At 44.3% G+C, this 14,932-nt stretch overlaps 1 protein-coding gene across 1 annotated transcript; it reads left to right on the plus strand.

Moving 5' to 3' along the window:
- Positions 1–463: 463 nt before the first annotated feature.
- Cpsf73 (cleavage and polyadenylation specificity factor 73) lies at positions 464–9,559 on the plus strand. The gene is made up of 2 exons (XM_089567011.1): positions 464–2,114; positions 8,990–9,559. The coding sequence occupies exons 1-2, from the start codon at positions 468–470 to the stop codon at positions 9,461–9,463; spliced, it is 2,121 nt and encodes a 706-aa protein (XP_089423137.1). The 5' UTR covers positions 464–467; the 3' UTR covers positions 9,464–9,559.
- The last annotated feature ends 5,373 nt before the right edge of the window (positions 9,560–14,932 follow it).

The following is a 14,932-nucleotide window of genomic DNA, read 5'->3' on the forward strand; positions in this document are numbered from 1 at the left end:
GACTTTTCAAATCGCTCTCCTCACGTGATATTCGTCCAGATAAGATCAAAGTCATTTGTTTCATCGTACTGCGTTCCTGTATTTCATATATACTGATGTCCGTATACAAATGCATCAAAAATGAGAATAAGACTGCCAACGTACAAGTAAGCTAAATGTTTAAATCTGCGATTTTTAAAATGAGCAGGTTTGCATGCATAACCTACAAGTGGTTTCAGCGAGTCGTCCGTAATAATGAATCGCGAAGGAAAAAATGCGTTCGAAAAAGAGCATTCTATGATTAAGGTCTGCTTCCTTGCATAATGGCGGACAATATAGATTAAATAGACACAATTTTTGGGTCTACAAGACTGTTATTCTTTCGACATGATCGTGATTCCATACAAAAAGACTGAAACCGAAACTGGAAAAACAAGTAGTTCTTTTACTACCCGTCGTCTGGGTGTGGGGCGACGAGCGCATGACGGATGCACGCGGTTCCGTTTTGTTTAAAGATGGCAGCTGCTATGGAAGCGCCGGGCGATAGCCCGAAGAGAAAAGCAGATTCTCAAGTCCCTGCTGAGGAAAATGACTTACTGTTAATACGACCGCTTGGTGCCGGCCAAGAAGTAGGGAGGTCGTGCATTATGCTTGAGTTTAAGGGCAAACGTATAATGCTGGACTGCGGTATACACCCCGGCATGTCAGGCCTAGACGCTTTGCCTTACGTCGATCTCATTGAAGCCGATGAAATTGACCTGTTGCTTGTGAGCCATTTTCACTTGGATCACTGTGGTGCCCTTCCTTGGTTTCTGCAGAAGACCACGTTCAAAGGTCGGTGTTTTATGACACATGCCACTAAGGCCATTTACCGCTGGTTGTTGGCAGATTACATCAAAGTTAGTAACATCGGCACAGAACAGATGCTCTACACAGAAGCTGATCTCGAATCGAGCATGGAAAAGATAGAAACCATAAACTTCCACGAAGAGAAGGAGGTGAACGGGATTCGATTTTGGTGCTACAATGCTGGCCATGTTCTGGGCGCCGCGATGTTCATGATCGAGATAGCCGGAGTCAAAGTGCTGTACACGGGCGACTTCTCGCGGCAGGAAGATCGACATTTGATGGCTGCCGAAATTCCCAACATCCACCCCGACGTGCTCATCATCGAGTCCACGTACGGCACTCACATTCACGAGAAGCGCGAAGAGCGAGAGGCCCGATTCACGGGACTCGTGCACGACATCGTCAACCGCGGCGGCCGCTGCCTCATTCCCGTTTTCGCCCTGGGCCGAGCACAGGAGCTACTTCTCATTTTAGACGAGTACTGGTCCAACCACCCAGAGCTTCACGACATTCCGATTTACTACGCATCGTCGCTGGCCAAGAAATGCATGGCCGTCTACCAAACATACGTGAATGCCATGAACGAGCGGATCCGACGCCAAATAACAATTAACAATCCGTTTGTTTTCAAGCACATTTCGAACCTGAAAAGCATCGAGCACTTTGAAGACATTGGTCCGTGTGTTGTAATGGCTAGTCCGGGCATGATGCAAAGTGGCTTATCGCGAGAGCTGTTCGAGAGCTGGTGTACAGACCCGAAAAACGGTGTGATCATTGCAGGCTACTGTGTTGAAGGAACGCTAGCCAAAACTATACTCTCAGAACCCGAGGAGATTACTACAATGGTTGGCCAGAAGCTGCCGCTCAAGATGAGTGTTGACTACATCTCTTTCTCGGCACACACGGATTACCAGCAAACGAGTGAGTTTATTCGGACGCTGAAGCCGCCACATATTGTCCTGGTGCACGGTGAGCAGAATGAGATGGGGCGCCTCAAGGCAGCCATTGTGCGTGAGTATGAAGACGACCTGGAGGCACGCATCGAAGTGCACAACCCACGCAACACACAGGCGGTTGAGTTGCACTTCCGTGGCGAGAAGACGGCCAAAGTCATGGGCTCACTTGCAGTACAGCCACCTGAGCCTGGACATCAACTATCGGGTGTGCTGGTGAAGCGTAACTTCAGTTACCACTTGCTAGCTCCAGGGGACCTGGGAAAGTACACAGACATGGTCATGAGCACTGTGGGGCAGCGAATGAGCATCAGCTACACGGGATCTTTCCAGGTACATCAGTGTTTCCTCTTTTTCTACGTGTGCTTGGTGCCAAGCCAGACTTTCAGAATACTTAGGCCAACCTTTAAGCTGTGGCTTAACAAGTTCTGTTTCCTATCAGTGTTTTATTTTTTTATGCAAATGAATGGGCCTTTGGTATTTTGAATGGCATTGGGAGCCAGACTTTCAGTAGCTTTCTTCTGAAGGTTGTGAATGCTCATACATTGCCTACCATCAGTCATTTGCATACTCAGGTGTCATGTGGTGACCTAGTTGTTCCAGGAAGTTTTTTTTTATGCAGTGATGTCAGCCTTGTGCACCAAGTATTAATCTTAGCAACTGCACAAAAGTTATTATTGACTATGCTCGGAGCTTCATGTGCCATGTTTAATGTGTGAAATGCTTTATATGTGTGCTCCAGAGGGGACTTGCGATCAGAAAACACATGAATTGCTCTTCGAACCATTGTAAAGCTGCATAAAAAGCTGGGTTTGAACTATTTTTGTCATGCATGAGGGAAAAACAGAGATAAGGTGGAGGAAAGTCCTCTGAGGAGAAAAGGGGTGTGATGTTTATACAGTGCTGCAAGTGCATAAACTTGTCTGTCTGTCAGCACAACTTTAACCAGCATCTCCAGTAAGTTGAGAGGAAGCAAGCTGTAGAATGCACAAACTGCATGGCTATTGCTCTTGTGCTGATGGCAGCAATTATTTGTACAGTGCTTTTCAAAGCTCCAAACCACTCTGCACGATTGGGAGGTATAGTATGCTGTGCTGTGGGGCTCTTCAGCATATTAAACCGTTCTGTTGACTTTGACGCTTTTTTAAGCAGCATTATTTTTTGAAGATTGCTGTTTGGCACCTTCTTTCTGCATCCACATATGGCTTTTCCGATTCCGATTTCTGGCTGCTATCTGTAGTCACCGTCCATTTTTTTTCGCTTGTTTCAGTGCCTCAGTAGGCCTCGGATGCCTCTGTGCAGCGTGCATCAATAGTCTAGCAAATCTTGTGTCGTTGCACTGCTACGGTGTTTCTCGGCTTCTAGCAATTGAGCCAACTTACTTTAAGCTTGATTTAGGAAACTAACCAGCTCTGCTGCTAACTATCCCCACGAACACAAAATGGCAGCGCTTTCACTCAGCACGGGAAGCCGGGAGTCTATGCGAGGAGGAAGCGTCATGAAAGAGGTGTAGTTGACAGAAAATGCTGTAAAGGGACTTTACTGCTTGCTTACAGCTCCACATGTCTACAGAAAGGAGGTGACTCTCTCATTATCTGAAGCATAATAAATTCCACAAGCATAGCAGATACCTACTGGTGCGGCAACTGTTCATTATGCAAAGTGGGCCAAGAAATACTGAAAACCTTGTATGTTAAATGGATTGTTCGGAACACTTTTGTAGAGAACAAGCTCACCTTTCGAACGCTATAAGAGAAACTAACCCGCTACTGTGAGTAGAGAGCAAGCTTACCTTTCGAACGCTGTATGAAAAACTAACCCGCTGCTGTGACACTGTTGTTGGTATTAGACTATTTATTGTGAACTAGCGGATTTCATTCTGATCATGGCTACTGCATTTAATAAAGGTGGAGTGCAAAAGGGACTAGGTGCTCAAATTTTCGCATGCATCAAATAACACTGGGAAGCCGAGAAACTCCTAGGGCTCTTCATTATGACTTCTGTCACAGTTAGGCAGTGGACTTTAAGGTGTGGCCTTTAAGGTTTAAAGCGATGAACACCTATACTCCATGACTGCAGCACAACGAATGGGACAAGAAGGACACAGGCAGGGACATTGCACCGCTGTGTGTCCCTGCCTGTGTCCTTCTTGTCCCGTTCGTTGCGCTGTAGTCATGGAATATCGGAACCAACTCGCCCAACAACTTACCTTGCTGAACACCTATAAACATCCTCAGGCAAAAAATGTGACTACCTCGCTGAAACTGATCTCCACCTCTTCTTTTAACTTTCTATATCCTACATTTCACTTTCCCTTTCTCAACTTATGCCTCATGGAAGACTTCTCGGAAAAAAAAAAACTGAAAAATGCTGGTTTTGATGTGTGTTCATGCTGGCTGGGGACCACCCGTCCTTAGTGTGAAACTTTGTGCCTTGCTTGAGAAGTGGAGTCGGGTACCTGCAACAGAGTATATGGAAGCGTGGATATTAGCCTAATGAACATGGTAGCCGAAACCCTCGGGGAAGCATATTGCAAGGTGCTTGAATACATTTGGTTCCAGACCATCCAGCCAAAAATCTTGAACATATTATAATTCATGGATTATTCTTTCTGGTTCTATGTCCAAAAAGTTGACCTGTGTGTCTAAGCAGAGCTGCGGATGAATTCACGCAGTGTGAATTGATCTACAGGCTTGTAGTACGGGAAGAATTCAGTCTAACGGAACTCGTCAGAGTTCCAATACCACCAGTACACGGTCAGTTTTGTTGTCAACGCTGCATTGTTTTGTAGGGGCAGGAAAAACATTTATTGAGAACTTAAAAGTTGGTTGGTTTCCGTCCGTGAGCCCAGTGGCCTGAAGCGCTGCTCGTCCCATTTCCACCAGGTTCTTCTGGACAGTGGAATGTTTGCACACCCCGATGCTCATAGGTTGTGTCGAATGTTTGTTCTGAGTTGGAGTTTTTTTGGTATAGCCATGTCATATGAAACATTATACCCGGTTTCCCGCATAAGGGGAAGGCCGGATCATGTATGTTGGGATACCATTTGTATGTTGGGATACCAAAGGGACTGAATTGGATCGGGCAGAGTGTTAAATTGTATTCTCCTAATTATGTGTTCTTCTCCCGTATTGACATTCTTGCTAGGTGTGGAAAAACTTTTCTGTTCATTGTAAAGTACTCTGTGATGTCCGCGTAGCTTAGTAGCGGGTTGGACGGATTGTCAGGAGAGTATGGCGGCTGTGTACTCAGGGCTTGGAAAAGTGTGGCTCGAGCCTCAGAGGCAGCTGCCTCATTTCCAGGCGTGTTCATGTGCCCAGGAATCTAGAGGACCACTACGTTCTTCGGTTCTGCTTCTTTTAGTATGTTCCAGGAGGGCTCGCTTACTTGCCCTCTGATGAAATTCCGCACTGCTGTTTTAGAGTTGGGCATCACTATTGTATTCCGGTTCCAGCAGATGGCAAGGGCTATGGCTGCCTGTTCCGCCTGTGTAGAATTCTGCGCTCTGATTATTTTGCTCATAATGGGAGAGCCTTCGGGTGTCCGTCAATATTGCGGCTATCCCATTCACTGGGCCTGCTGCAGCTACGTATATCGTATCCTGTCCATTACCCAAGCGCTTGGTTCTCTCTTGCCTTTGCAACTGACCTGTCTTGTCGGGGGCATTGTTTGACGCTTTAGGGTTTCCTTTCTCACATGCTAATGCTGAACAAGCAATTTCGAAATTTGTTCTGTCATCATAAAGGAACATGCAAGGCAAGGCTGATTAGTGTCTAAGTTTGCATGTATCTACTAAGACCATCTGTGAATAGTGTTTGCACTAATGAGGTCAGTAAAAGTGGAGCACGTTAATTTTTTCACCAATAATTGCTGCATTTAGTGTTTTCTCTATGCAACTAGCCGTGAAACAGCGTTAATTATTTTTTTAAAGAAATAAATGCCGATAACATCTGCTGATTTAAAAAAAATATAAACACTGGAAAATCCAGGGCCTACTCTCCACCCACTTTTGCTTTGGCAGTGTGAAAATCCAGTTACGAAGTACTAAATGTACCCCCTCTGTGAAAAGTTTATAGCCCAGGCGGTTTGCTTCTGAGCCGCACTGTGTGGCTTGTAATGCATACCTAGTTATCAAAACCTCCTGAGGATAAGAAGATTTTTGTTTCTGCCCTCTCCACCGGGTGGGACTTCCACGAATGCTACAGGAGCCCTACTATACGGCTTAAAAGCATACTCCCTGGGTTCTACGCATTGACAAAGACTGTACATAACTCTGTAGGCATTGGGTATGTAGACCGCCGGGGTGCAGTGACGTGACTTTCCTTACCTTAGTCTGGTGTCTCAACAGAGTATTGGCACATAAAGGAAAACAGGCCCTATGTGGTCCAGCCTGTGCACATCCAGAGGATCACCACAGTATATTAAAGGGACTAATGACATACTTTTAAGGGCCATAATCATTTTGACACAGTGCAAAGCATTGTATCAAAATGGGCTGCTCCTGCAGCATTTTTGTTAGTAGGCCTTTAAATTCAGTTTGTTTGCTTTGAGGCACGTGTTCAATGTCGCATAAGGGATGGGATTATAGAAAAAAGTGAGTAGATATTTTAATCAATTTTTATATTGATAAACAGAACCATTTTTTTGTATACCGGTGCTAGTAAGAGAGTGCAGAAGTGACTGCACGCTGGCAAATTGAGGAACGAAAATTAAATGCAGCAGAAAAGCAACCTTTTATGGAACTGTGCAGCTGTCAACTTGCACGTTCCTTCAGGACAGTTATGCAAATATGTGCATGACTGTGTGTTGCCCTGCTTTGAAAGTGTTGCTGTTTCATTATTCTGCTTGTTGAAATGAAGGTGGTGCTGTTTTTCAGTGTGAACTTACATTGCATCAGGCAACGCACTGCAAAGTGTGTTGACACAGGACATAGCTTACATGTACTGATATGCAGTACTGTAGTGCTGATAGGACCAGAGTTTCACGACAAAATATCGCTTTAACTAGTTTTGCTGAATTGTGCTGAGCTGAAACTAGATTTTGTTGTTTAACGAGTAATATATTGCCTGGCTGTGTCGGCGCTAGGCAAGATCTCTGCATTTCCACCATGATCTCATAAAATGATTTGTTCTGGTGTCGGTCCCTTTAACAGTGAGTGTAGCGCTAGTGTGTGGCAAACTCAGAAGTGATGCAACTCAGGCCGTTAAGAACACGAGGAAACAGTTTTACTTGATGTATAGTGTGACACCTGTGAGCCTTTATGGCATTGAGCAAGGAGTGGTGAAGTACCATTCAGCACTGCCAATGGATGATTGCAGGTCCATATTATCACCAGCTTTGTGCACAGTACCATAGTGCCATGCAACATTAGATAATACTTATTGAACTGGAGCAGATGATGTCGCATACCATGTTAGTGGCTCTATATAAAGTCACAAGTGGAACTAAAATTTTTGCCACTATTCTTTCAAGCTCAGGTTGAGTAGCACATGAAATTTCAAAATGCATAAAAATCTTGCAAAAAAAATCTTTTAGTTTTCTGATCTCATTGCTCTAGTAGTGCATGTTACCATGAGCTCTTGCCACAGGGTGTTAGACTGCTACGAGAGCCCTGATGGGAAAAGCTTATTCGTCTTAGAAGTTCACTAATTGGAGCCATCTCTGATGCTCCCAACACTCTATAAACCTCATTTCATATTTTTGTGGACATTGTCGGTGAACATTTAGCTATTTTGTTTTGCACAGATGCATGCAAATGCAGTTTACTGTATTTGTTTGATTGTATTCTTAGAACACTGCTTCAGGGTTCTCGTGTGGCTTTTAAAGACATCACCAGTGGCTTGCCCATTCGTTGAATTATTTTCATTTTATTACTGCGTAACATGGTGCAGTTTGCTGACAATTAGTAACATTGCTTCAAGCATTGTTCACTCTTCTCTCCATCATAAATTCTCTGCACACCCACTTTTGCGTTTAGAAAATGCACAGAACTGTGCCTATGATTAGTAGTGTATATGCTGCTTTGACAGCACCTGCACTTGTTTTCCGGTATGCATTGTATGTTAATATCAAAGCAAACATTGGTCACGGCCTGGCATGCTCGCTATTAGCATGTAGATGTTTTTTTCTGTACACACGGTTTGTGAGAAGGCAGTGTGCAAACAACAGGAACCACCAGTTCTGTGTGCGTGTGAAGAAAAATTAGGGGTACACGTAAGCTCCTCCTTGGTACATTGTGGTACCGACCTGTAGTCCTCTCCAAGTACACACATACGCATTAGCATACGGTCATAAGATACCACTTTACTTGAAAGACCACAAGACATACATATAAACTCGTGCTTGTTCTCAGGCCGTGCAAGTGTGTCTTGCATGGCCTAGTCTGTAGCATGTCTGGCTCGCAACCGAATCCCGCCTAAAATTCTTAAAATTTTTCTTTAAGCCATATGAAGTACTTTATAAAGTTAAATGATTTGACACATGCCGCGGGTTTTAATTTGCATTACATGTCATGTTTTAATCACTTTCATTCGATGCGTGATGTCATGTTTCACGTGAATGTTGTGGATTGTCTGATAATCCGTTGAGGGTCATGTGGCTGTGACAGACCGGTCAGGATTTTGGCATCCCAACGCCACCAATGCCGACTTTTCTGTGACACGAGCTCCTTATCGTACTCACATTAAAATGAATTTAGTTTTTTCATAAATTACCACAAATGTGAAACTTCTTGTCAAGGTTAAAAAGCTTGGTTGGTGAGTCTGCACATAACAGAGGAGCATAATGTGAACTGCAAAGGAAGGTGTGGTCTGTAATTAACCTTGTAAGTGTGAACGTTTTGAGCTACTTAATGCCATTTCTAGTGTCAAGTGCATGGTCAAGTAATAATTCTCCTTACCTTCTTATTTTGAAGTGGATTTACGGATTCATCCATTTTCACTTGTTTATGTTATGAAGAAGATTCCTATTTATTCACAATGTGGTTAGAACTAGTTCAGAATGTGTCTCTTGCAGGACTGTTTCTGCCATTAAAGTGAAATGCACATTTTCTTGTAAGTTGATGGGAATGCCATCAAAATTGGAAATTGATTTTGAAATGGTTTATTTGCCATTTTGTGGGAAAAAAATTGCAGATGGAGAGACTGTAGAAAAAAAAGCTGTCCTTCAATCAAGCTGAGTTCTGATTGTATTTTCTTTCACTTTTCCAGATGCTTCATTTCTTCCTGAATCAACTGTCCGGCGATGTTGAAATCGTGGAGGGCCCAAAAAAAGCGCTCCGTGTGTTTGGAAAAGTGACGATTGTGCAAGAGTCAGCAAGCATGGTGGTTTTGGAGTGGAACTCCAGTCCTGTCAACGACCTCTTTGCTGATGCTGTCATCACAGTTGTTCTGCGTGCACAGTGCTCGAATGTTCCAAGCAAGGCCCTTCCTTCATCTCTCGTAAAGGTGGACCGCATGCATTTCACGGAATGTCTCATGGAGACATTGGCAGAAATGTTTGGCGAAGACTCTGTTGGTAAAGTGGTTAAGGGAGAGCGGATGATGGTCACTGTTAATGACAAAAGTGCACACATTAACCTGAGGAGCCTTGAAGTTCAGTGTGAAGGAGATGATGTGTTGCAGCAGATTGTCTCGACTGCTGTCACAAAATTGTACAACTCTATGGCACCACTGAAAGTGTGATGTTCAGGGCTGGACAGCTCCCAGGGCTGCAAAGTCTCGTCTTTTTTTCTCATCTCATTGAAAATTCCTAACCCAGCATTAAACATGTTTCAGTACCTGTTTCACTGTACTTAATCCTGTTTTATTTGTGTTGACATTGCTGATGCCTGTAAGTCTCTTTCTTAGCCACATGCATGCACTGATGATTATTTTCCAAGTGGCTAAAGAATAATTTGCAACATTTGCAGTCAGTAGCAACTGTGTGTTTTCACCTTTGAATGTCTTAAGCTTTTTGGGAATGCTAGCAATATGCAGAAGACAAACTAGGAGCAAGAAATATTTCGAAATGAGAACAAGACAGTTGACCCACAAACAGCAAAACAAGAAGCTCTTATCCAGGGGAAGCTCAATACTAGCTCTGGTTATTTTAATTTCGAAGGCACAAAGACTGTGCTTCAGAAATATTAATTAACATCACTTGCATTTCCTCTCGAGGAGTTTTCTTGTTTGCGTTTCATTCGTTGCTGATAGTAGGTAAATGTGGTTTTTATTTATTTTTTTTTTTCAGTATACTGTCAATTTCATCTGGATTATTACAGGAATAGGTGCATTTTTAATAGTCGAGTAAGTAAAAAGCAAAACAAACCAGCAAGATTAAAAATGTGCTTACAGTGCATAAGGCCCCTAGTTGCCCTTGAGTTTTTCCGCTGAGTTGTGTGTTAGCAGCCACGCACTTTTTTGGTGATATTTTGTTTGTGGGTGTCAGTAGGTATAATAAAATGTTGGGAATGTCATTAACTTAATACATAGAATCTGTTTAGATGGTAGAACGGGATAGGATACATTTGAGAAAGAATAATTTAAAGCTTTTTCGCTGCATGCTGTGTATGTGCTTTCTAGCCGAGATAAGAAGAAATCACTAAATCCAGGTATTTGTACTCGGCAGCTTTTCTTTTCATGAAAACCATAGGGAAAACGAAGTCTTGATTTCTTTGTCTGTAAGAAACATGTAAACTGTTTCTTAGTGTTACTCACGATTCACCAGTCTGCACACCACCGCACCACTTTATTTAAATAATGGTTAAGTTTTACTTCGTCCTCATGGCTTCTTACAGAATGATGAAGTTTGCAGTCATCTGCAAAGAGGTGAATGACGACATTTATAGTCTTTGTTATATCATCATTGTACAATAAGAACAGCAGTGGAGCCTGAACAGCGCCGTGTGGATAGCCAGACAGAACAGGAGGAGTGTCAGAAAAATGGTCACTAATTCCACACATTGATAGTGGTTTGACATAAAATCACCGATCCAGTGAGTGAGAGGGCCATTGCCAAGCAGACATGGGAAACCCGATCGAAAGGTTTTCAGAAATTCCCTCAAAATTATCCATCTCTCATTGGTTATTCTTGGTTTGAGATAGGTCGTGTAGAGTTTCTGCAAGCTGGGTGACAGTTCATAGACCATTTCGGAAGCCATGTTGATTTGCACGCGGGCGGGTAGTTAGACGGGGAAGGTGAGTCTCCTGATTTCAGTGTCGGAATTATTCTTGTAATCTAAGAGTGCATCACACACTGGACGAATATATAGAAGCCCACCTCACTGCCCAGAAAATTTGCCCCACAGCTACCCATGCAGGCAGAGAAGTGCTGAAGAGACTTAAGGGGACAGGGTAGGCCCTATACCTCCCATTTATTTTAGCGTATGTATGTGACCCGTTTTCTCAGGATCTGTTAAGGTCAGAACAATCATATTGGTACCATTGAAATTAGCTCTCCAAGTTCTCTTTACTGAACCAGAAGTATTGTGTAATAAAAAGAGGCTTTTTTTTGTTCTTGTTTTTAGTGAACCTACTCATTTTTCAGGCCAAAATGGCCAATGAATAGCTTGTGAAACAAAATCCCATGAACTAATTTTTATAATTCTGGTTCAATAGATGTCCCCCTACGCTGCAATAATGTTGGCAAAAAATGATGTTTCTAGCTGCTGCGGTTCCAGAGAAAAAGGGGCAAACGTTGCAAAAATCAACATTTCTAGATAAATAGCTTTGAAGTAAATAAAAGCGCTTTGTAGCTACCCTGCACGCTATAAATACTTGCGGATGTATCAGATCAATAACCACCGGCCTCGTAAACACCTCCAGAGTCAACCTTTCTCTTCTCCGTTTACTGCCTTGCTTTTCGGGCCTCTTTTGTAACCAGCTGTGCAGCCCTGTATGCAAAGTACAGTCGTCACTCCAGCAGCTGCACCTTTTCCTATGTGTCGCAAGGCATACACAATCCTCGCGTTGACTTCATAGAGGCCCGTATTTGTCTTTTTGACGTCTGCAATTGATGAAAAGAAGAGCACCTTACGCAGTTGAGAGAGTAAGTGCAAGCAACGCCAGCTCTTCGTGCTGCATTTTCGAGCTGCTGCAAGTCCCTGCTGCAGACTTTACACGCACAGCTTTCACGATGGCACACGACAGCATGTCAGTGTCAATCAGAGCATAGCCACAGTCACAAAAACTCGCGTTTAGGTCATCCATTTGTGCTGCCGAGAGCGACAGCTTTGCGCACGCGGTGGCCACTGCGTCCAGCGTCGGAATGCTTTGTGAGGACTTGGTGCCATGAGGAACAAACTTATGACGATTCCCGTGAAAGCGCCGCTTTTGAAATAACTTCTTCGTCTTCGTCATATCTTGAACGCTTAGAATATAGCCTCAAAGCAATAAAAAACCGATTTTGATCGTGAAAGCAAGTCGAAAGAGAAGCAAAACAACCCGCGTCCCGAGATATACCGGCAGCGTCTGAGAATTGTTTTCGCTAAAAACGGAACGCTAGGCATTTACTGCTGTTGCCAGTCGACCAGTAACTATTCTGCTAAACATTGAGAAAATGGGCGTTTTTTTCCATTGTTTTTTTTTTAAACCTAGGAGACCTACAGATCTCTCAGGTGTGAAAGGAGGCGTGGTCGGTCACCACCTTGTTTTCGGAAAAGGTCAATTTTTGAGGTAAATAATTCGTGCACACGCAAGTGACCTATTGGAAATCGTGGAAGAAAGATTGGGAATTCCAAATATAGAAAAAACAAAAAAATCAATTTTTTCAAAATTTTTGCCTACCCTGTTCCCATATACCTAGGGTATACACCACAAAGAATAAAGATGAAGTACCCATGAAAACTAAAGAAAATTCAGTAGCCACCCCCCTACCTAGAGACATGCATCCATATATTACAAGCGCCGCCGCGGTGGCTCAGCGGCTATGGTGCTCGGCTGCTGACCCAAAAGACGCGGGTTCGATCCCGGCCGCGGCGGCTAGAATTTCTTTGGAGGAGAAATTCTAGAGGCCCGTGTACTGTGCGATGTCAGTGCACGTTAAAGAACCCCAGGTGGTCGAAAATTCCGGAGCCCTTCACTACGGCGTCTCTCATAGCCTTAGTCGCTTTGGGACGTTAAACCCCATAAACCAAACCAAACCATATATTACAAAGAAAGATGCAAAGCTAGGGCAGCCTTCCTTCAGAAACTATGTGAAGAATAGGCCAACATTTTTTATGTAGGTACTGCATCATTAGTGAACAGCAAAATGTGTTTGATAGGAGCAAATACTTCACTATATGGTATTAGGCGTAAAACACCCCAATGAAGCAGAAACAATTTCCATCATGCTTGCGATCACTACACAGCCCAGTCCAATTATCATCCATTGTGAAAGAGCGAACAGAGTTCTAAGGTATAACAATTGAAATATAAAAAATCACAACAATCATTTGGAATCCTGGACAGCTCCACCTTAGTCCTTAGTTGTTGGGTCGTTGATATCACAATATCTGGATTTTTTTGGCGTGCGCCCATTTCACATGATGTAAGTCAGCCACTTTGTCGCAGAAGACGCAATATGGATTGTATGAATTTGAGAACATATAGCTGAATTTGGCTGAGTTGGTATAACTATTTGACGGTTTCTAATTCTTTGAAATCATTTCTGATTAAATAACGTTTGATGGCCTTGCATTGGAACTTGGGCTGGCACGTGCAAGTGGTCACGTGCTGTTGCATTTGGACTGTATCGTGCATGGATGAAAGTGGATAAAGACGGCGATTTCCAACAGCGCAGGAGGTTGTCAGCCGCGGGTTCGAATCCTGCTCGAGGCCTTAAATATGGCAAGTTTATTTTTTCTACTTACCTCTCCATGATCTGTGAGACAAACGTCAGATGCCGGGTTTTCATTCACATAAGCATTCTGATGCTAACGCATTGAAATGTGGGGTCTAGAATGAAGCCCTGGGCCACTCCTCTGTTGGAGGTGAGGCAACCAAAAGGCTTCCCATTAACACGTACACTGAAGGTTCGGTTCGGTTTGTGTAAAAGGCGTGAATAGAGAAGAGAAACCAGTGCGGGAGGCTAGGGGTTTAAAGGAAGGCAACAATTGCAGAATGTAACAATGTTATCATATGCCTTTGTGATGTCCATCAGGATCGTGATGCGAACAAGGTAGCTTTGGGGAGAATGGTGAATTACATAAGCAGTCAAAGCACCAAGACGGTCCTCTGTTCTAATTTGTGGACGGAAACAGTTTTGGGATTCTGGATAGCAACCATGTGAGTCTAACCGCCATGACAAGCGAGCGGCAAGAATGTGTTCGTAAAGCTTGCATATCGGAGGTGTGAGGGAAAAAGGGTTGAGTGCCGAGAGGTATACTGGGGGCTGACTTGACCTAGGTACTGGAACAGCAATAGAGTGGTTTATGGGGGTTGTGGGCAATTCCTCTGCGCGGGGACGCACAGGCAGTCACTCGAGGCAGGACTTTGTACAAAGGGTTTATTCTCACATCAGGGGGGCCGGTCGTCGTCGTGGCAGCTGGGTCAGGTGGTCCTTTCGCAGGGCTGGTCCAAGAGCGAGAGGCCGCGAGCCTCTCCGGTCTCGCCTTATAAAGGCTTTCTCCCAGCCTCGCTCCCCCCGCCCCCCCACTCGGGAAGAAGGGGTCCGAGGCTACCCGCGGTGAGCGGCGCGAGATTTGACTTGCCCGCGAGCAGACCCTACAGGGTTTAACGTTCCAGAGCGACTCGGGCCATAGAGGGACGCTGTAGTGAAGGGGTCCGTAAATTTCGACCACCTGGGGTTCTTTAACGTGCGCTGACATCGCACTGTTTGCGGGCCTCTAGAATTTTGCCTTCATCGAAATTCGACTGCCGTGGCCGGTATCGAACCCACGTCTTTTGGTTCAGCAGAACGAGATCAGGGTATTGGGGGTGCGTGCAGGTTTAACGAGAAGGGCAACGACCTCTTGGAGATTGCTGCATCACCTTGAAAGATCGAGCGGCGTATGGGGAACGAAACTGTGAACATGAAATTCCGTGGTTGGAGGGAGGAAGCGATGCTGCGTCGATCACGGATAGAAGGAGAATGGTATGCGTGGATACCTGGGACTCTAGGAAGGGAATTATGCTGTTCTTGTAGGAAGGCCCGTTTCTTGAGCTTGCCGTCGCGAAGGCGGTTGTTCAGGA

Source organism: Amblyomma mixtum, chromosome 1, assembly GCF_055824585.1.
Source record: "Amblyomma mixtum isolate Tamu chromosome 1, ASM5582458v1, whole genome shotgun sequence".
Classification (NCBI taxonomy): Eukaryota; Metazoa; Arthropoda; class Arachnida; order Ixodida; family Ixodidae; genus Amblyomma; species Amblyomma mixtum.

Bases quoted from the DNA above. Each gene is read 5' to 3' on its own strand.
- Cpsf73 (XM_089567011.1), top strand. From the start codon at position 468: ATGCACGCGGTTCCGTTTTGTTTAAAGATGGCAGCTGCTATGGAAGCG. The intron at 2,115-8,989 runs GTACATCAGTGT...TCACTTTTCCAG, and splicing joins GCTACACGGGATCTTTCCAG to ATGCTTCATTTCTTCCTGAA.